The sequence below is a fragment of the Marmota monax genome, unplaced genomic scaffold (assembly GCF_021218885.2).
Source record: "Marmota monax isolate L192 unplaced genomic scaffold, Marmota_monax_Labrador192_F-V1.1 WCK01_AAM20220418_F8-fsc00153, whole genome shotgun sequence".
NCBI classification, from domain to species: domain Eukaryota; kingdom Metazoa; phylum Chordata; class Mammalia; order Rodentia; family Sciuridae; genus Marmota; species Marmota monax.
Window position 1 is genome coordinate 683,419 of NW_026692146.1, and position 22,096 is coordinate 705,514.

The 22,096-nt window shown below is 42.7% G+C and overlaps 1 protein-coding gene across 6 annotated transcripts in view; it reads right to left on the bottom strand.

The window, feature by feature from the left end:
* The window catches only part of Susd4 (sushi domain containing 4), a 187,090-nt gene that overhangs the window by 91,479 nt on the left and 73,515 nt on the right, over positions 1-22,096 (bottom strand). The window contains exon 1 of one of the 6 annotated variants that reach the window (XM_046419068.2): positions 5,654-5,672. The exons of the other annotated variants lie outside the window; for them this stretch is intronic. Coding sequence (XP_046275024.1) covers positions 5,654-5,657 — 4 coding nt within the window. The 5' untranslated portion in view covers positions 5,658-5,672. Of the gene's footprint in view, positions 1-5,653; positions 5,673-22,096 lie in introns of those variants that run through there. 6 annotated transcript variants of the gene reach the window in all.

The window sequence follows — 22,096 nt, forward strand, 5'->3', positions numbered from 1 at the left end:
GAAGAAGATAAAAGCTGAGAGTGCTTGTTTTCTGCATTCTTTTAAGATTCTGGGTGCAGAGAACCATTGTGCAAATGTCTCAGCACCAATTTGAGATGTCCACAACAGAAAGAAAGTGGTGATGCATATGGCTCTGATTGACAAGGGCCTAAGACAGCACCCGTGAGGGTCCTTGGCTTCCATGGCCTGAAGGGATCCAGTGGAAGACATGTAAGACACAGAGTCAGCAGGCCTGCCTTAAGGTTGCTGTGGAGAGAAGAAAAACGGCCCCATAGCTAAGCTGCAGGGAGGACCACTGCTATATTTTAGATGCAGTTTGTCCCCCTAGATATTCATGAGTTTGAGGCTTGGATCCCAGTGGAACCTTTAAGAGTGGGGCTTAGGAGGAAGTTCTCCCGTCAACTGGGGTCATGCCCTTGGAAGGGATGGTGGGACTTCAGTGTCTCATTCTGACTTCCTGTCTGGTGATATGATTTCCATCTTCTGCACATATACTCACCATGATGCCATCCACCATGAGACCCTCACCAGAGGCTGAACACATGGGGCTGCCCAATCCAGGGCTTTCAGCTTCCAAAATTGTGATCCAAATAGAACTCTTTTCTTTAAAAGTACCCGAACTCATATATGTTATTAAAGTAATACAACCACCCAGGCAAGGGGCAAAGTAGATAATGAGTCTGAAACTCAGTGAAAAGGGACCAGTTGGTAGGTGGCCATGCCAAGAGATCTTAAGACCAAGAGTCATGCTGGCTGAGGATTCCAGCCCTGAATGCCAACAGCCTAGAGAGAAGCTTTAAACCTGGAATTAATTTGCTCACATGATTAGCAAAAGAGTCTGAGCTTACCCAAAGCAACTAATTCAGCATAAGGGAGATACACTTAAAGGGTCTTTTACCATCTGTGGATGTGGGGCTTCAGTGCCACATGAAAAGTTATAGTAAGTAAAGGATGCAAATTTTTTATTCATATTTTTGGCACATCTATTTGCAATGTGTAAGTTTCAGCTTTCCCCCATCCCACCACATCCCATTTGTGATTCCAATTCCTAATACAGCCTCTGTAACAGGGTGAGCACACAACAAATGCTTATGAAGGTAAACTGGGCTTAGATATATAGGAAGCAAGTGACAGCTTACAGATGGTCAGGAAAAAAAAAAGTGAAACACAGAATCAAAGCTATAAGAACAATACAAAGGAACAGCTTTCTTGGGCCATTCAGTGCATGGGCACATGGCTACTGAGACTGTCACTGACATAGAATCACATAGGGTGACTATTGATAATAAAATATAAGACATCAAGATTTCTCCATTAAATAAAGTAGAGAAATACATGTTTTAGAAGGACCCCATCTATATCCTTATTTTTTATTTACTTTTTTGCAGTGCTGGAAATTATTAAACCTAGAGTCTCACCCATGCTAGCAACCACTCAACCACTGAGCTACGCTCAGCCCCAAAATGGTTATTTTTAAAGGATTAAAACTTAGCTTATGAAAAATTAATTTCCTGGAATGTACCACTCCTCCAAAGATGCTGGATCAATAAAACACAACTGCACTTTGCCTTTCTCCTTTGGAAATGAACCCATAGTGCAGATATTTCCCTTTTCAGACTCCACCTCCAGGAGACCTTTAAAGGACATCTGGCTCTAGCAAGGCAGCAAAACTTCTTTAGGGTGGCCTATAGACTTCCTCTAGGTTAGCAAGATGCCACCTGCCTCAGCACTTGGGAAAGCCGGAGTGAACAGGTCTCCATATGAATGGGTAAAGAGGCAATGGGCACTCATGGGGAGAACCAGCGGGCATGGCCCCTGTAGCTGCATTTGCTGTTCTCCACGCAGGGTCCTTGTAAACCCCATCCCCCAGCCCCACCCAGGATCAAGGTACTGCCCTCCTGTGGGTGCTTCTCTTGGGTGTCGATCTCCATGGCACCCACTCCACAATGCACTTAAGATAAACCTATGACTCCTCTGCCTTCGTGTTTCCAAAAAACCTAGGCATTTGGAAATCTGAGTGATTTCCATGCCCAACCAAGCCTGGAATAAAAGTCCAGTCCAGTCTCATTATGTGGCTTAGCATTGGGGTTCTCTTCTTTACTGTCTTCCCCCAAAGGCAAGAAAACCCTCCTGTGTGCTGAAGGCTTTATTTAAATAAGTGAACAAAAATATCAAGAAATAAAAGAATTCCCAAATATCATCATCATTTGATTGAGTTTAGCCATAAGAAAAAACTCAGAAAAAACTCTCAGTCATGGGCTGGGGATTACCTTAATTGTAGAGCCCTTGCCTAGCATGCGCAAGGCCCTGAGTTTCATCCCCAGCAACAACAACAACAAAAAAGACATGCCTCTTTTTCTTGTCTCCCTATCACCCAAGACTGATGAGGAGATGAATAATGGACATTCGGGTAGTTTTATGAATTTTTAAGGAAAGACAACTCATAACAAGCTTCATCAAGGTGCACAATCTCTTTTCTACCAGGTTCAACTCATCCTGACTTACATACATCACAGACAGCAAGAGAAAGTGGCTTTCCTATTATATGTTTCAAACCTGACTGTGTGACTCCCTGCACTTGGGACCAGAAGGCTGAGTGCTCCAGAAGAAAGGCTCCAGATCCTGCTTACTCCATGGTTCTGATAATTCTGTCTGGAACTCTCTGTCTGGTACCCTGGGGATGAGTGCCATCCACATGGACCTATCAAAGGGAATTGTTGCCACCTCAAAGATTCAATAAGCTGCACACTTAAATACAAGATCTTCTTGGTCAAACTCTCCATCATTTGCAAAGCACCAGCCTGCTAAAAATATATCTTCTTGAGGGGTAATTTCATGTTTGGAGCTGGTCCACGGGGAAGAGTACAGGAGAGGAGAGTTCTCAGGGGCCATCTCCAACCCCTTTATACACAAAGGCAATCTTTCCTCCGTGCTCAAGATTGGAGGGGAAACAGGGCACAACAGGTGTAATGCCATCTGCCATTAGTAATTAGTGTTCTCCAAAAAAATGTTGTTTATAAAACTTGGCATTTTTCACCTCTGCTCCTGGACATGATGATCACAATGTCACAAAATGTCTAAGCATGACCACTAGCAACACATCTTAGCTTGACTGTGCATATTTTGTGAACAACTATTAGGTACTGGGTCTCATTTAGTCCTTCCTACTGAGTCTCTACATCCTCTATTTTAGGGATAAGGAAGAAGAGATGTTAAGTGACTTGCTTATGGTCTGACAGTAAGTGGGTAAGGACTCAGACCCACCAGCCCCTTTTCTAATCTGGCCATTCAATACATGAAACAGGGTTGCTCTGAATAGAGAATCCATCTTCTGTCCTTTAGAAGTTCCCATTTCCTCTGAGACTTATCAGGGATTCCTCCCTGTCAAAATGTTCCTCTGTGTTTATTTTTCCCACCTGACTGTCCACACCGTTCAAGAACTCCAGGCACCTGCTTGGATGATGAGAAAACAATAAATGCTACCACTACTAAGTTCTTCAGCTTTCTCCTAAGTCCCTCATTATTTCTCCCAGTGCTGACCCCAGGAGTGTCTTCAGGGTTCACTGGGTGCTTGCCTGGTTTATCCATCACTGCCAGGCCCAAATGTGGACAACTATACCTCAGAGGCTCCTAGACCAGCTGGCTCCATCAGGGATTCTATCACCTGGGGTCAGGTTAGGCTCCCTGGTCTACTTCCTGGCTGTAGAGATATCTCACCTACCACCACTCTACAAACTTTGATTGTGGCTAGGAGTTTGATGACCTTAAGCACCATCCTACATTCACAAGGCTTCAAATCCACATGTCACTGGACAGTCCCGTGGCAAAAAAGGTAAAAATCAGGCCCTGTATTCAGTTCTGACCACTGACTTTTGTGGTCTAAAGTTGACAATGCTGTCCTAGAACTCAGTGCACCCCTCTCCACAAGTCTTCCCTTCCTTTCCAGCTCACTGTACTATGGGGGCAATCTTCAACTTAATTCAACAGCCTATCAATGAATATAAAGAAAGTGAAAAAAGGGAGTCGTTAAGTCCAGTTCTGTATTTATACTCAGGGAGAAGATTAAAATTCACATGCTGATAACACTGTGGGAGTATCTATCACTTTCATGACCCAAGGTATCCTGTTCTGGATGAATAATGAATAAGAATATAACTGTGGATTGTCCTGACTTAAAAACTTATATTGGAAGAGGGGGTACTGGAGATTTAACCTAAGGGCACTTTACCACTGTACCAGATTCCCCAGCACATTTTTGTTTTCTTGGGTTTTGGGTTTTTTTTTGGTTTTTTTTTGAGACAGGGGTCTCTAAATTGCTTAGAGATGAGGCTGGTTTTGAACTTGGAATCCTCCTGTCTCAGACTCCCAAGTTGCTGGGATTACAAGTGTGCACCACCACAGCCAGCAAAGTTTATAATCTCATTCCAAAAAAAGAAAAAAATGGAAATATCTTTGCTTAAAATTGTCCTGTCTTTTCCCATGTGTTCACACTCCAAGTCCAAGCTCAATTTCCTTTGTCCCAAAACCGCAACTTCCCCCTCTTCAGTGTTCCCTGATACTTCATCTACATTTCTCTATTTTATAGTCACTGTGTTCTATGCTCACCTCTTAATCTTAGCTTCAAGAAGGCATACACTCCTGGTTAAGCGTTGCATCCCTAAAGTCCTTACCCCGGAGCCTTTTACATGATGTAGCTCCATGAAAGTTGATGTAATGAATGGATTGATAGATGGATGGATGGATGGACGGACGGACAGACAGATGGCAGAACAGAGGATGGATGATGGAGGAGGGAGGAAAAGGAAGGACCGTTTCCTTTCTTCGTGCATGCTACAACAACTTACTCTCTCATATATATATATATATATATATATATATATTTTTTTTTTTTTTCGAAAAAGCAACTCACATTCATCCTCATTATCACACTCATTCAATTCCTAAGCACGTCCTCAGCTGGGGAGGTTTTGCAATTTCTCCACTGCCACCACTAAATTAAAAGCACACTGGCATACTGTAGCAAGGGAAAGCTATAAAAGGTCCAAAACTTGAAGGGCTGGATTTCTGACTAAACCACAATTCACATATCACTGTTCTCCCTTCATATTTAAGAAATAAAAGTTTTCTGTTTGGAAAATTCCCCAGGCCTTCGTTCTCTCACCTGCTTAATATGCTTTCCAAGTACTGCTGAAATATCTTTATTCTTTCCTAGGACCCTCATTACCTATTTTCATCAAATTTTAAGTCTTAACCAAGGAGACTCAAAAAACAACAAATGAGAAAATAAAGTCCACACTAACAAAAATAAAACAGGTTCGTCGACAGCAAAAGGAATATCTGCCAATAACAACACCATTTGTCTTAGTTACTGCTTTTAACTTTCTCTTTCTCCTGGCATTAATAGAAACAAAACTGCGTGTCTCCAGCCTCATGCAGCTAATGTACAGTTAGCGCCCCAGGCAACAGGAGCCACGGAGTTCAAGTACAGTGAAGACAAATTCAAGCAAACAGATTGTAGACACAATTGATTGCCGCGTTTAGTCTCGTGGTACTATTCACTATAGTTGGCGAGTTTCATGTAAAAACAGGGAGTCCTCTGGTGGGACAGCCCCCATGGAGCAAGCTAAAGCATGTATGTCACAGAAGTACTTACCCATTAGAAGCAAAAGATGGAAGGATGGCCTGGGAAAGGACCAGAATGAGGAGCAATGTCACATGGTGAGGGGTGATCTTTGTTCTAAAAAAATGCCTGGTACCTACACACCACATCTGCCACACCCTCCCCTTGACATTGTCATAACCACTGCCAGAGGTACACTGCTGTCTCACTGACTGACGGCCTTCGAGGGCATTTCTCCACACAGGCCCAACTAAGCCTTTTAATGAATCCACCCCAAGGTCACCTACTAACTCATTTGCTTACACTTCAACATCAGATCTGCACTCTTTTCCCTGATGGCATTAGAGATCCGAACTGCTCATTTCAGTGACGAATGCCAATAATCCAAAGAGCAATAATGGCAACTTAGTCTCAACGTGGTGGTGTTTTAGAGTTCATAAGTTGCTTTCACATTCCCATATCATAGACAGACTGACTCCTTAGCACCACCCTGAGCTACTGAGGTCTCAAATGCAAACTTTTACTTTTTTATTTAATCTTTCTATTCCAAGCCAGCTGTGAAACCTTGTATGCCAACAAAGCTCTGTCATTTCCAGCAAAAACACAGCTGAACCCGTGTCCCCTCGTGGTTGGGGTTGAACACTAAAGGGCCTCCGAAGAACAAATGCAAGCATGGCCTTACAATGACCATCATGCCACATGGCCTACTTAAAAGCCCATGGTTGATTTCCAAGGCCTTTGATACTATCTTCACAAGGCAGAAAACTGGGGTTTCAGGGCATACCACTTTAAACTGCAGTTCTCCTGACAAACTCACACACACTGAGCAAGGCCTCAACACACATGACCTTGTGTGCCCCTTCTAACCTGAAAAGACTCTATCTGACCAGGGCATCTGCTCCCATAAGCAAGGCTCAGGCTGAGGAACCCCAGAAGCTTGCACCCCAGCTTGGCAGTGACAACCCAGAGATGCTAAAGCAGGCACATATCTCATCTGTATTCCCCAATAAACCACCCCACAAACCACCCAAAAGCAACATCAAAATGCCAATGAGATTGGCCAGGTGCAGTGGCACACACCTGTAATCCCTGCAGCTTGGGAGGTTGAGGCAGGAGAACTTCGAGTTCAAAGCCAGCCTCAGCAACTTAATGAGGTGCTAAGCAACTCAGTGAGACTCTGTCTCTAAAAAAATACAAAAAAGGGCTGTGGACATGGCTCCGTGTTAAGTGCCCCTGACTTCAAACCATAGCACCAAAACAAACAAACAAAAAGCCCTGGTTGTACCAAAAACAAAAGCAGGAGTTGACTATAAGATAGCTACTTATCAGATGATGCAGCAAGCAAGTCCTTCATTAGTTCTAAAGGACCACTGTGACATTCCAGCTTCTCATCCCCTCATCTCCTGACCTTCTGCCTGCCTTCTGCTTCATGGAATCCCAATATGACTATTCTAGAGGGCGTCCTTGAACACATGCAGAGAAAGCTGAGTAACAGGGCAAAGAGCCACCTGTGTGTCACTCATTACAAGCCCTCCCACTCTCCAGCTTCTGAATTCTAGTCTTCTTGGGCAAAAGCCAACTGCGAAGTGAAACAGCAGTCAGGGTGGTGTGTCAGGAACGCTGTATGTGGCCATAAAATACATATGATGTGGTTTATGAACCAAGGTATTTGGAGCAAGGTATTAGGAAGCATGGCTGGGCTACTTCAAAGCAACTTGTTTTATAGGTGCTCATATATACATGTATCTACAGAAGACATTATATGTATAAAGGACATATCTATATTAAGACATGGTACCTGAATTCCAATAAGCATCAGAGGGATTAAATTACTTCAGTGAGCTCTCTTGCAAAAATTGGATATTTACTGCTGCTGATATCTGTAACAACTTCAAGGCCTGAACATTACCTACCACCGGCCTTCCTAGTTCATTGCAGGGAGATACACAGGTTTCTTAGGATCTGTCCATTTAAACTTGAGGTTGTTAATTATTTTTTATGCTGCAATACAGATTTGAGACTTTAAAATATATATCCCAGGTACCAAAATATGGCCTAAGCTGTAGTGAGTCATTCTGTAATCCTTGGTGATCAGGTGTAGTCTTAGAAGATAGAACCTCCATGGATAATCCTCTCTTTAAGGGTGTGTGTTATCATTTAGATATGAGGTGCCCCAAAAGCTCCTGTTAGTGCAGGAATATTTAGAGTTGAAATGATTGGATTATCAGAACTATAACCTTATCAGTCCATCCTAGTTTGACTGGGCTGACAAAGTGGTCACTGTAGGTAGGCAGGGCATGACTAGAGGAGGTGGGTCACTGGGGTGGAGCCCTGGAAGGATGTATCTTTCCTGCAGTCCCTCTCCATCTCTCTGCCACCCGGAGGGGAGCTGTTTTCCTCCACTGTGCCCTTTGAGGATGCTCCATATCACCTTATATCCAGAGCAACGAAATTGGTTCATGGACTGAAATTCTTAAACCATGAGCTCAAAATAAACTTTCCTCCTCTAAATTGTCCTTGTCAGGTATTTTGGTCAGAATCCTGAAAAGCTGACTAACACAGTCTGTGTAATGAGGAAACAGAACCAGGGGTTAAAGCCTCCTCCCAAGGCTTCAGTCTGAAGCTTTGATCCTTCCCTCTTTTGCCCCTGTCCTTTGTATCTCCCTCCAGCTAAAGGTATATTGAGGGGGAGGGGAGCATCCTAAGAGTGCCTTATATTGGTCATCTCATGCCATGTTCCCACCCCAATGCTTATCCATGGCCAATTGCCCCTGGCATCCAAGTGGACACTACCCAACAGACCACCAAAGTCACCTTGTCTACAATGCTGTCCTGGGAAGGGGGCTTAGCCTTTGTACTGGGGCAGGATCGGTCAAAGGAGCTCAGCCAGCTTACTTTCCTTGGGCCTCTTCTTTCATAGCTGGGTACCCTCTTCCTTCCTTGTCTCCATAAAAGAATCCTGTCCCTCCCAGACACCAACTCTAACCTCAGTTATTTTATGGTGAGTACACCTTGGTTCACACATGCAAAAAGGCACACCCTCTCTCTCTCTCTGGAGAGGCAACACCCTGGGGCAGGGATTAAGGCTTGAACTTTTGGAACTTCAGCCTGGACTCCAATGCTCTGTGCTCTGAGTCACTAAACCCCACCACGACCCCACCCGTGTCCTCCTCTGTAAACTGGGACTAGGCACTTCCTTACTGGGCAAGCAGGAGGATTCAAACAGAATATACATGTAAACCACATAGTGTCTGGCCCTACTATGCAGGCAATTAACAAAATTATTCCAAAACAATCTGAAACGAAATTAGGGCTTCCAGTTGAACTGAGTGCAGCAGATTGAACCTTCAATTACTTTTTTCTCCTTCCCAAAACTCCACTGACCTAAGAAGAAAGGATTAAAAAACAGCATAATCCCCCAACAACACAGAAAACAGGAGGGAGTTCATAACCCACTTGAATCTAATGTATGAAATATGATATGTCAAGAGCTTTGTAATGTTTTGAACAACCAATAAAAAAAAGAATGGCTAAAATCATAAAGATTGACTAAAATAAGTGTTGGCAAGAATACAGAACAAATCCAATTCCGTTATACTGGGTCTGTAAAGACAGTCAAGATAACAGTTTGACTATTTATTTAAATTAAATATGCATGTAAAATGAAGTCAAGCTGTCTACTCCTAAGTATAAATCAAAGAAAAATAAAAGCATATTTTTATACAAAGATTTGAAAATGATAGTTCCCAGCAGTTTTATTGCAATAGCCACAAACTGTAAACAGTACAAATGTTCATTAATAGGTGATTGAGTAAACAAATTATGGTAGTCCCATATAATGATACACTACCAAAAAGGAACAAAATATTGACATGTACAACATTGTTGAATCTCAAAATTATGATGCTGAGAGAATAACGCTAGACCAAAACAAAAATCAAGCAAACAAAAGCCAGTATACATATGGCTTGGTTTTATTTATTTAAAACTCCAGAAAATACAAACTAATCTGTGACAAGAAGCAGATGAATGTTCACCTACTAATCTTCCAGGATGAGGTGGAAGTGAAGAGGTGGATAGATTATAAAAAGGTGTGCACTGGAGACTATCATGCTAAGTGAAGTAAGTCAATCTCAAACAGCCAAAGGCCAAATGTTCTCTCTGATAAGCCAATGCTAACTCACAATAAGCAGGGCCAGGGTGGAGATAGAAGTTCACTGGATTAGACAAAAGGGAATAAAAAAAAAGGAAGGGAGTGGAGATGGGAGGAAAGACGGTAGAATGAATGGGACATAACTTTCCTATATTCATATATGAATACACAACCAGTGTAACTCCCAATCATGTGCAACCACAAAAATGGGAAGTTATTATGGAACCAATCTAGTTCTTTAACAGATGAATGGATAAAAAAAAAAAAACTATGGTATATAAACACAATGGAATATTACTCAGTCTTAAAGAATAGTGAAATTATGGCATTTACCAGTAAATGGATGGAACTGAAGAATATTATGCTAAACGAAATAAGACCGTCTCAAAGAACCAAAGGTCAATTGTTTCCTCTGATATGTGGATGCTAATTCACAATAAGGGGTGGGAGGAGAACAGAGGTATTTGGGACAAGACAGAGAGAAATGAAGGGAAGGGGGGGCACAAGGGTGGGAACTGGACATTTTTACCCTATGTGCATATATAATTACATGACAGGTGTAACTCTGTATCATGTACAGCCAGACGAATGAGAAGTTATACTTCATTAATGTATGATGTGTCAAAATGCATTCTACTGTCATGTAAAACTAATTAGAACAAATAAAAAATATTTAAAAAGTGGAAAAAAAAGGAGAAGCAATAAAACACTTTGTTGCAAAACATTTCTCTGCTTTTATTAGAAAATGGGAAGTGGATAAAGATGTAAGCAAGAAAGAATAAAAGTAAATCATAGAAAGTAAGCTCAGAAAGTCACAGAACCCCAGAACAGTGGGGGAACTGGAATCACCAGAGATGGAGTAGGTGTGGGGCTGAAAACAGAGACTGGCTGAAATGTGTTCAGGGGAATTAGACCCCTGCTCCTCTCTTCTAGATGGGGCCTCTGGGTGACCTCCCTTTGCCCCACCACAGAAGAAGAGAGGAAGTTGACACTTTGGAAGTTCCAGATTTGGAGAAAATGAACAGACTCAGAGAAAAGATCTCCAGATGTGGACAATCAGAGACCATTCCTCACTCCACCCACCCCACTGAAATGGCTGAATTTTAGTCCAATCAATCTTCAGTGATAGGAATTGACAAGCCTCACCCACAAAGCAGAGCTTCCCTTCTTGTGTCAGTCTTAACTATAAATGGTCAAGGAAGCCCCCAGCTTGAAAGATAAGTATGAAGAAATATGAAACAATGCAGGAAGAAAATACCACAATAATATCCTCAGTAATGTAAGAGAATATAATGCATCCATACATGCTATTTTAGAAAGAAACCGATTAAGAGTTCTTAGTAATTAAAAGATAGTAGTTGAAAAGCTTCAACAAAAAATTTGGAAGTTACAGAAATTTCTCTAAAAAGAGAACCAAAAAGGCAGAAATAAAAAAAATTAGAAAAGATAAGAGCATTTAAGGATCAATCTAGAAACTTCAGCCTCCCACTTAAGGAAAACACAGAAAGAAGAGAACAAAGAAGAGGAGAAAATAATCAAAGAAATAACACGAGAAAAATCCTCAGAAATTAAAATAATGAGCATCCAAACTGACAAGACCACAAGAAATGAACACACTTCCATACCACTGGGAAATTTCCAGAGAACTGGAAATAAGGAGAAGATCCTACATGTGGAAAGACGGAGAGAGAAAAGTCCAAGTCATTTATAGAAGACTGGGAATCAGAGCGACATCATACTTCTCATCAACAATATTAGAAGGTGATACCTTCAAAATTCTGAGGGAAGAGATTTTTAACTTATAATTCTATGATTCACCAGGCTATCAGCTAAGTGTGAAAAGTAGCAGGGGAAAAATATATTGGAACTGTCAAATCCCCAAATATTTTCCTCACACCCCCTTTACTCAGGAAGCTGCTAAAAGATACGTACCATCAATATCAGGGCATAACCCAAAAAATGGGGAGACTCAAGATTCAGGAAATAGGGAAGTCAACACAGGAGACTGTCCAGATAATCAAAATAACTGGGCAGCGGATCTAGAGAAAAGCCAGTTCCAATTGGGATGGTGATCAGAGGGCACCAGAGAGGATGTTTACAGGAGGAGAAAAATTTTAAAAAGTGATGAATTATTGGTTGCATCTGTCCACATGGAAAATGACAGACAGCAAGAAAGATTTCAGATTCTTTTGGAGATACAGGAAAGAATTAGAGAGGCACAGAAAATACAGCAAAACAAAACAATAATAAAATGATTGTTAATTCTTGGTAGGGAAAAAGCTGTTAAAAAAAGGAAATGTTATCTTAGTGTGTTTTTTGCCTTAACAGTGAACAGTACTTACAAAGTCATAATGTAAACAATGACTACTGGTTTAAACAAAATTTTGAGAGACAATTGACAGAAGGATGAATAAGAATTGGAGAAGGGAACTGCCATTATTCTCCATATTTTGAAATCTATGGGTAATGTCTAATATTTTTAGCATCCGTTATAGTTTGGATGTGAGATGTCCCCCAAAAGCTCATGTGTGAGACAATGTAAGAAGATTCGAAGGAGAAATGATTGGATTGTGAGAGTCTTAAACCAATCAGTGAATTAATCTGGATAGGGATTAACTGAGTGGTCACCGAAGTGGTGGGGTATGACTGGAACTCATGCTCCCACTCACAGCTAGGGGAACTTGAATAGTTAAGCAATGCAATCAAATATGTTTTGAAACAGCTGTCTTAGTCCATTTGTGTTGTTCTAATATAACACAACAGACTTGGAATTGTATAAACAGAGATGTATTTCTTACAGGAGGCTGGGAAGTCCAAGGGTTAGTATCTAGTTGTTGAGAGCCACAGCCGAGTCTGGCATTTTGCCAGAAGGAATGGTTGAGAGGTGACGCCAGTGAGCCATTAAGATGATGATAATTAAGTTAAGCTGTGTATAATTGCTGTGACTAGATGAGACTGGATTGAAACAGGCTGTGTATTCAGTTGTATATAGACCCCTGCTGTCCAGCAATAGGGTGGCTCCTGCTGCCTAGGCGCCCACTACTTTGGAGTTCTTGCGGAGTTCCCCTTGAGTTCTCACGGAGCCCGGTTGAGGGCGGGGAGAGTTCTGGGGGAGAGTTCCTGGGAAGCTCGAGTGGAGTGCGGGTGAGAGTTCGGGCAATAAAGTAGGTCCTGTTTGAACCTACAAGTGCCTGTGGCGGCTCGGTTATTTTGTGCCCAGCCAGACTGCGGCATCTAGTGAGTGTCTTCTTGGTGTATCATTCCATGGCAGAAAGCAGAAGGGCAAGAGGGCACCAGAAAGCACACCTGGGGCATTGAGGCATGGCTTTGGGGTATATATTTTTATCTGGCAAGTGGAAACCTCTCTGCTTCCTGATCATCACATGAGCTGCTTCCCTCTGCCACACTCCTCTGCCATGATGTTCGGCCTCGCCTTGAGCCCTGAGGAATGGAGTCTGCTGTCTATGGATTGAGACCTCTGAAACTATGAGCCCCCAAATAAACTCTTCCTTCTCTACAATTGTTCTGGTCAGATCTTTTAGACACAGCAGCAAAAAAAAAAAAAAAAAGTTAACTAAGACAGCATCTAAAATTTATATATCAAGAAATACCAGTATAAGCAAACAATCTAGGAACATGGAGGTAGACTTGTGGTCATGAGTTTTGAAAGTGGCTGCCTCTAAGGAGGTAGAACTGGGAGAACACGGCTGGGAACTGCTCTTTCCCTTATTTAATATCTGCCCAGAAGTCACATTCCTGTGCTTTCTAGAATTCTTGCCTGTATCTTATTTAGCATGTAAAAATTTGATAAACAGACCCATGGATCTGTGTGAATCTGCTTCATCCTGCGGGGAGCATCTTAGTGACTGTAACAGAGACCTTTATTCTTATTTTTTTTAAAACAAAGGACTTGAGACAAAATTCACACAGCTAATGTTTCAAGCACACCTGGAACCCAATTCTTCTGCCTTCAAATCTAATGCTAATTCTAACCCACCAATTCCTATCATCGTATCTGGCACAATAGAAAGATTCAAAGAATATTTGGTGTGTGATTATTATGCCCCACAGCTTATAAATGCCGCCCACATTGCATTGCCAGAAACCCTACCTGCAGAGCTTGCAGCTTGATGAGCTTTGGTTGCTGAGATAGCTAGAAAGGACACACCAGCAGCCTTTAAAGAGTTTCCTTCTTCCAGTCCTGCTCCCTGCCAACCTATCTCCAGAGGGCAGCCAGCTCACTTTCTTAAAAGTACTCTTCACATTTTATTGTTATTAATGTGCTTTATCATACTGTGCACTGGATGAGGACAGGGGCTGTATCTCTCAAAGTCATCACAAATTGTTTAGTGCTCAAATATTAGTGGGATCCACAAATGAATGAATGACACCTCCCAGATCCCATCCCCAGACTGTGTTGAGCAATTGAAACCTCAAATGTCTAAGTTTAGCTTGAGGGGTAAGAGAGAGAGAGAGAGAGAAATAAAAATCCAAGCAATGAACTCCTCCTGTAATAGGGGTAGTGGTGGGGGAGGTAAAGGGTGCTCCTGCTGCAACTGGGTGTTAATAGGGAAACTCTCCTGCAACCTTAACACCACCTGAGTAAGCCATCTGCTCTGGAGGCAGTAATTAGGACACTGTGGCCCCATGTGACCACAGTCACATGCCTGCGTCTGTGATCTAGGAGCAAATCATCAGGACACACTTTTCTCTTCCTCACTAGTATCAGCTGTATAGTACCTGCTACAAAATCAGTTTACAGAATCATTGCTCGGGGTAGTTTTTGTCTCCAAAAGGAGGAGCTATAGTTTTTAGCACAAACAGAAGCAAAAACAAGGGCGGCTCAGAATGAGAAAATGAGGCCAAAGCACACCAAAGTCCTTAAGAAAGACATCAGGAGCCCTTCAGAGGCTGCCTGACTAGAGGCCACCAGGGCGTCTTTCTCAAGCAGGATTCAATCTGTTCCAATCCAGGGCTCTGGACTCCTAGAGAACACCTGAACTATTTTTCATTTCTTTAAAAAGGTGAATGGAAATAGTACATTTACCCAGGACAGATCCACATAGGCCAATGTAAAAATTCATATTTCTTTGACTGAATTGGAAATACAGTGTGGTGAAAAGTCTTAGCTCACATAGAACTCAGTGAAATTTACGTATACATATATCTCTCCCCAGAAATGAAGGAATGAATTAACTATTGCCTCATAAATGCAGTTGGTCTCTTTTAAAACAAGTTAGTGGACTGAAAATGATAAAAGGATCTTGAGGGCTGAGGCTGTGAGCCCTGGGTCTCAGAAATATCCAGGTCCTTTGCTTTGAAATCAGATCCAGTAGGCTGCATGAACAGTTGAAAAAGAGAGACAAACAGGGAAGCAGTAAACTGAGTCAGGAGAGAGGCAAGGTGCACACTGAAGAAGACTTCATGTGCTGTCCTTTGAAACTCATGCTCCCACCCGCAGCTAGGGGAACTTGAATGGTTAAGCAATGCAATCAAATATGTTTTGAAACAGCTGTCTTAGTCCATTTATGTTGTTCTAATACAACACAACAGACTGGGAATTGTATAAATAAAGATGTATTTCTTACAGGAGGCTGGGAAGTCCAAGGGGTGGTATCTAGTGTCTTCTTGCTATATCATTCCATGGCAGAAAGCAGAAGGGCAAGAGGGCACCAGAAAGCCAACAGGGAGCCAAACTCACTTTCAATACAAGCCCACTCTCTCAATAATTAACCAACTTCTACGATAATAATGATATTCATCAATTCATAACCTTTTGTTAGGCCTGATCTCCCAGCACTATTGCACTGAGGACTGTTTCCAACACATGAGCTTTAGGGGCCACATTCAAAGTATATCATCTCTATTAGCTGCAAAGGTGGGTCAGATGGGCTCTACTGGAGGTCGAGAATCCACTAAGAAACTTTTTCAATGGTCCCAGAGTAGATGGATGAGAGTCTGGATGAGGGCAGTAGAGACAGGGGGAGAGACAATCCCTAAAACATTTATGGTGAAGAAACACCAGTATAGACTGGTATGGAGATACAGGATGACTCCCAGGCCTCTGATTGGGAGGACAAGGCAGATGATAATGCCATCACTGAAGTGGGGAATGTGGATACAGAAGCAATTGGAGGCAAGAAAATAACTCAGTTTAGATCAGTTGAGGAATGTGAGGGACAAGTCGGTAGAGACATCAGGTAGGGACACCTTCATGTCCTTATCAGGGCCAGGAAAAAAATCAGAACAGGTGAAATATGTGTTAGTCAGCTTTTTGTCACTGGGACCAAAATACCTGACAAGAAAAACTTGGAGGAGAAAAAGTTTCTTTTGGCTCATGTTCTCAAAAGGTTTAGTCCATGGTGGGCCAACTCCATTGCTCAGGGCCCAAGGTGAGGCAGAACATCATGGTGGTTAGGTGTAGTAGAGGGAAATTACTTGGCTCCTGGAGGCTGGAAAGCAGAGAAAAAGAAAAGGGGAAAGGGCTACAGGGAAGATGAATTCTTCCAGGGTACATACCCAGTGGTCCACCTCCTTCCTCCAAGCATGCCCCACCTTGTCTACAGTTACCACCCAGTTAATCCAGTTAAACCAGGATGGACTGAATAGGTTACAGCTCTCACAGTCCAATCATTTCACCTCTGAGCATTCCTGCATTAACACAGGAGCTTTGGAGGGTCACCTCATTATCCAAACCATAACAAAACATATCCAGTTCCAGGGAGTAATTCAAATCGTCAGAGTAGATGAGGTCACACGAGTAGACTGTGTAGCATGAGACATGAAGAGAGCCAAGAACTCTGGGGAGAGAACAGAAGGCAAAAGTGAAGGAGAGGGCGGAGTCCTGGCTCTGTGGTACAGCACCTGCTGACCATGTGTGAGGCACTGGGTTCGATCCTCAGCACCATGTAAAAATAAAGGTTTTGTGTCCACCTACAATTGAAAAGAAATTTTTTTTTAAGTGAAGAAGACTCTGAAAGAATGATTAGAGGAAGAAAAAAAACAGAAAAGAGTAATATCCTAGAAGTCATAGAAGAATGTTTAGAGAAAAAATCAAACGCTGCAAAGAGCCTAAAGAAGATGAGAAGTGACAAGACCCACCATGTGCATAGATTTGGCATTCGCGTGTCTTTGGAGGTGACATTTACCAGGATAATTTCAGTGGAGTGGTGGGGGTGGAACCATATTGCTGTGGGTTGAGCAGTGAGTTGGAGATGCGGAAAGACTAAATACGGGCCATTACCTCTGGGAGTATGTGGAGGGAGGAAAGCTGTATGGCAGGGCCAGGAGCAAGGGAGGAAAGCAGGCTGGAAAGAAGGAACCAGGAGGGACAGTGGAGAGTGTTAGGGAGGGACCCATACTCCCAACCTGCTATCTCCCATGCTGCCCGCCCTGCTCCTGAAGCTCAGTAGCATCTCTCACGGCCAGATCCCTCCCAGATCTGAGGTAGAATTGGAGGAGTCATGACCACGGAGTTATCAAACCTAGCCAGCTACCCATCAGAATCTCATGATGGCTTTTAAATGTCTAGCTCCCACACACCCCCAGTGAATGCTGAGGCATTCAGACACCACTAACTGAACAAGCTTCATGAACTGTACACTGAGTCCCCATAGGATGCAGAAGCCTGGTGTCACAGTTCTCCTAGAATGGGTTAGTCTCAAGGTCTACCCACATGTGTGTCCTCATGCAGCACAGAGCTGCTTCCAACAGTCCTGAGGGTGGCAGGCACTAATCTGTTGAACTGAGGGGAACAGGGCTCATTCTGCCAGCCCTCCCCTGACAGCAGTAACACCCAGCTTCACTCCTCCACTCTTCTTTATCCCCCAGGTAGAACTGCAGGTAATGGAGCTCCTGCAGTCATTTGCTCAATCATCTTCCCTGAAGAGGACTACACATAGCCAGACCCTGGAAGGGTATCTGGGCTTGTGTGCTAGACCTAGGACCCTGAGAAAAGACTGACACCACCAGGAAGTGAAAGACACCTGGTTTGCCTGAGAACAGGAAGTCACAAGTGCATGTTCAAGACTTCTTCCCTGGAGACAGTTCAGACCTCATGCCCTGCCTCCCTAAACAGATGGAAATCAGTCAGTCCTCCTGAGGGGCAAAAGGAACAGATGGTGTCTCGGGAATGCCATGACCTCATGAGGCCTCTGCTTGGGATGCAGATCCAGGACAGTGGGCATTCTGCACTGTGTGGCCATTAACTAAAAACTAGCTTCGTGTTAAAGAAGGGGCAGGAAAAGTGTCCAGGAGCAGGGGATCCTTTGAGAGTCACATGCCACCACCAAAAGTAATAACGAAGGGGCTATCAACACCCAGTCCTTTAAGTCCCCACCAATCTGAAGATGGCTTGTGTCAACAGGTCATAATATCCAGTCTGCTTTGACCACTGGCCACTGGGTCTAGCAGGTTCCAGGCAAAAGATGAGGGTAGGGCCAGGTGAGTTCTCCATGCCTCAGTCCTGTGACCTACTTAGTAAGGAAGTTGGGGAGAGAGACCACAGCCAACAGGCCCCCAGTGAGACAGAATGTGAAAGGCTGCCATGCTCCCTGAAGGAACATTTCTTAAATTGCCATTATTTCTGAAATACAATAAGCACCCAGGCAAAACTGACTTTTAGAAAAAGACACTCTTGACCTCATACATCAACCCCGTGTGCTACCCATATTCTTTAATGTGGTTTGCATACAGATGCTACCTGTTCTAAGACAGGGAATAAAAGCATCTTTGATTGCTAAAATATACATAGTTGATATGTAAAGTCCTAAAGCTGACTTCCTCATCTTGAAGCAGAAACTGTAATAATCTGTTCTTTAAGGAAGTGTTTTTTGTTGTTGTTGCTGTTGCTGTAAATGTCTTGTCAAGTCCAAAGGTAACAAGCACAGTGACAGTACTGGGCCTGCCTGGCACCTCTGTCCCAGGGAGTGTCCGTCCAGTCGTTCTGTCAGAACCCCACTAGATCACAGAAGCCCGAAAAGCAGAACCAGATGCCTTTCAGGGGTACTTGGCAGGCCACAGGCGCTGCTGCAATTAGCAAGCTGGATCATGATTCAGCATCAGACTTGGGCAGCCTCCACCAGAGCGTAGCGGACAGCTTAAAAATAGCATAGCTGCGGCTGCATCTCACCAACCCAGGCTATACAAGAGGCAGGGCAGCTGCTATCAGCAGATCCTGGAGAGGGTCCCACCACCCACCACCCCTGTAGGCCTTCCGGATGTGCCTTCCAGCTGTGTGGGAAGCAGAAGGGACTGGCTCCCATCACGTTCCCCATGCTTACATCAGAAGCAAAAGTGCCAGTGGTTCCTGGATCCACTGACAGGCACCCCAGTGCTTGAGGGTTCAGATCTTCTTTTTTAAAATGAAAATTAAAATTGAGACTGTCCCCCTCATATCCCAGGCACAACAACTACACATGCAGCTCACCCACAGTGGGTGCTCTCAACGCCTCTCCTCCCCAGGTCATAATGCCCTAGGGCAGTTCTCAGCCTGGAGGAAGGAGGGAGAGAGTAGGTCTTTGTAGCAGAGAGGCCTGGGTGCAAACCATTTCAGCATCTGCCAACAGACACCACCTGGACTCCTGCACCCCATCACTGATCCTGTCATGGCCAAGTTAAGAAACTTCCCAGAACCTCAGAGTCAGGAGTGAAAGAAAGATAGTGAGCACTCACTAGCTGGCCATGGCCTGAGTAAATGAAATGATATGCAAAGAACCAAGGAGGGAGCCCAGCACAAATGAGCCTAGAAAAATCAACACCCTTGCCTTCCTCAGCTCTCACTGAGGTCTGCCTTGAGGGGGTATGCATATGATAGACCCACATCACATATTTAAAAGGATGAAGACAACATTTATTTTCTTAATTTTACTTATCCATTTTTTCCTAAAAAAAAATCTCACCATGGTGCCAAAGCCATGGTGAGACCATGGCCAGAGGCCAGACAGGTACCTGAGGCACACAGAATGCAGGAGTCATGGAGGGCCCTCAGTATCCTGCAATTTGCCTAGTTTTCATTTCCATCATATTCTCTGGGTCAATGATACTTTCTAAATGAAACTGCAATGTCCTCAGGACTGATATTGTCTTTAAAAGTGTTCTTTCTACCCAATAATCCAAAAGGAGATTTAAAATAATGGAGAGGTTTGCCATTTTTCTGAGAATGCTAGTATTGAATAGATGTCACTTGTCCCCAAATTAATCTACAAAACTAACTAAATGATTTTAAATTTATTCAGAAGAATAATTTCATGGGACAAACTGAGAGCATTTTGGAAAAGAAGAATAATGAGTGGGGATTTGCTCTATCAGGTTTTAAAGGGTACAGTAGCAAAATCATATGGTACTGGTACAAGGAAAGATATCAAATCAATAGAATATAACGGAAGGTGCAAAAACAGACCCAGATATCTATAGTGTTAGCATATTATGAGGGTGGTATTTCAAAACAGTGGGGAAATGATGGACTATTGAATAAATACTATTGGTACAACTGGGTAACAATAAATAATATCCTCCTTTCTCCAAATATACACTAATGAACTTTCAAATTAATCAATTTTGTTTAAATATAACAAAATCAAGTGTAGAAAATATAGTTGGATATTTAAATAACCTTAGATTGGCAACAAACTTTTGAAGCATGCCACCAAATGGTAGAAACCAAAGAGGAAAAGGTTAATAGAATTATCACAAATGCAATTAATGGCAAACGAAAACTATAAGAATCGCTGTAATATCACAGAACAGGTGCATATTTGGAAAGAGTTTTACAAGTGAATGAGAAACAGATCAAAACTTCAATAGAAAAAAAGACAAAGAATACGAGTCAATGATTCAAGCAAGGAACAACCATGGCCAAAAGACATGAAGGCACTCCACTCTGGTCCCAGAACCTTCTAATAGGTTCTTGACCATTCTGTACTTATCTCCTGACACAGGACCTTTGCACAGGCTGCTGCCTCCACTAGGAACACCCTCTCCCTTATCTTCCCTAGTTTAAGTCCTTCAGCTCTCTACACAAAACCAACCTCCCCAGCAAAGGGTATTCCCTTGAACATTGCCTCAACCCAGACCAAGTGAGATTTCCCACCCCTCTCTTATAAGCACTTTCAATCCAAAGTAGTTTTCCTCCATAGCACACATTTATTTTTGTGATGAGCAGACTATTTGTTTCCCCTACTGGACAAACTGCCTTGATCTCGCTGGCCATTGCATCTACAATGCAATGGTTAAGTCACAGGATAGGTATAAAAAGGAAGGTCATCTGTGAAGTGAGTTAAAATGAAGTCATAAAAGATGAATTCTTAAAATATTACAAAAGATATCATAATATATCTTTAAGTGATAAAAGCAGAGTACAAAATAATATATATGTACCATGTGGGGGATATGCATATGATATGATACACACACATCACATATTTAAAAGGATGAGGATGACATTTTCTTAATTTTACTTATCCATTTTTTCTAAAAAAAATTACATCAACACACACACACACACACACACACACACACACACACACACACACAGACATATGTATATAACCATTTAATAAAATTAAAAAGATTCAAACCAGCTATGGTTTTCCTCTCTAACCTAAGGGAGTCCCTGTGCAATTGCTACCGGAACCACAGTGCTTCCCTTCCCATACATTCTCCCTGACCCTTCCTCTCCACCCCTCCATCTCCATTTCCATGAACAGAGAGAAAGAAAACCCAGTTCCAAGGCACATGTCAATCTTTGCTTAGCCACTTCCAAGCCCCATATCACCCATCTTCAGAAAATAAAAACCAAATGTATGAGACAATAAATGTATGAGGTTTTAAGAAAAAAACAAAACAAAACCTAGATGTCCTTCAAATAGCCAGACTTCCCTCAAACGGTTAAAAATGGAATGAGTTACAATTTTCTGGAACTCTGTCCCTACTTAGCCTCAAGAACTATCTTCTCAATAAATATATGTGGACAGTTTGACCACCTAAGAAAGTGGAGGAAGGACATATGCAGATTTTTCTACTGAACAGCAAAGATCCACCTTACCATATTTCAAAGAGAGAAGTGTGTTTATGTGCTTGGCGTACATGGTTTGTGAGATAAGAAAGAGCAAGGAGGTAAAAGGGAGGGCTGTCACAGTGGGCTGGAAATGGGACTTCACTTCTCAAGGGAAAATCTCAAACAACCAAAAAGATTAACGAGGGGACTGTCCAAGGGCCCTACCTGCCTGGCACTGTTAACATAGAGAAAGCTGGAATTGCACTTTCCTGGCGGTTTCCTTTCTTGAGAATAAAATTGGCCTGCTTATTTGTAGCTAAGGGAAGAG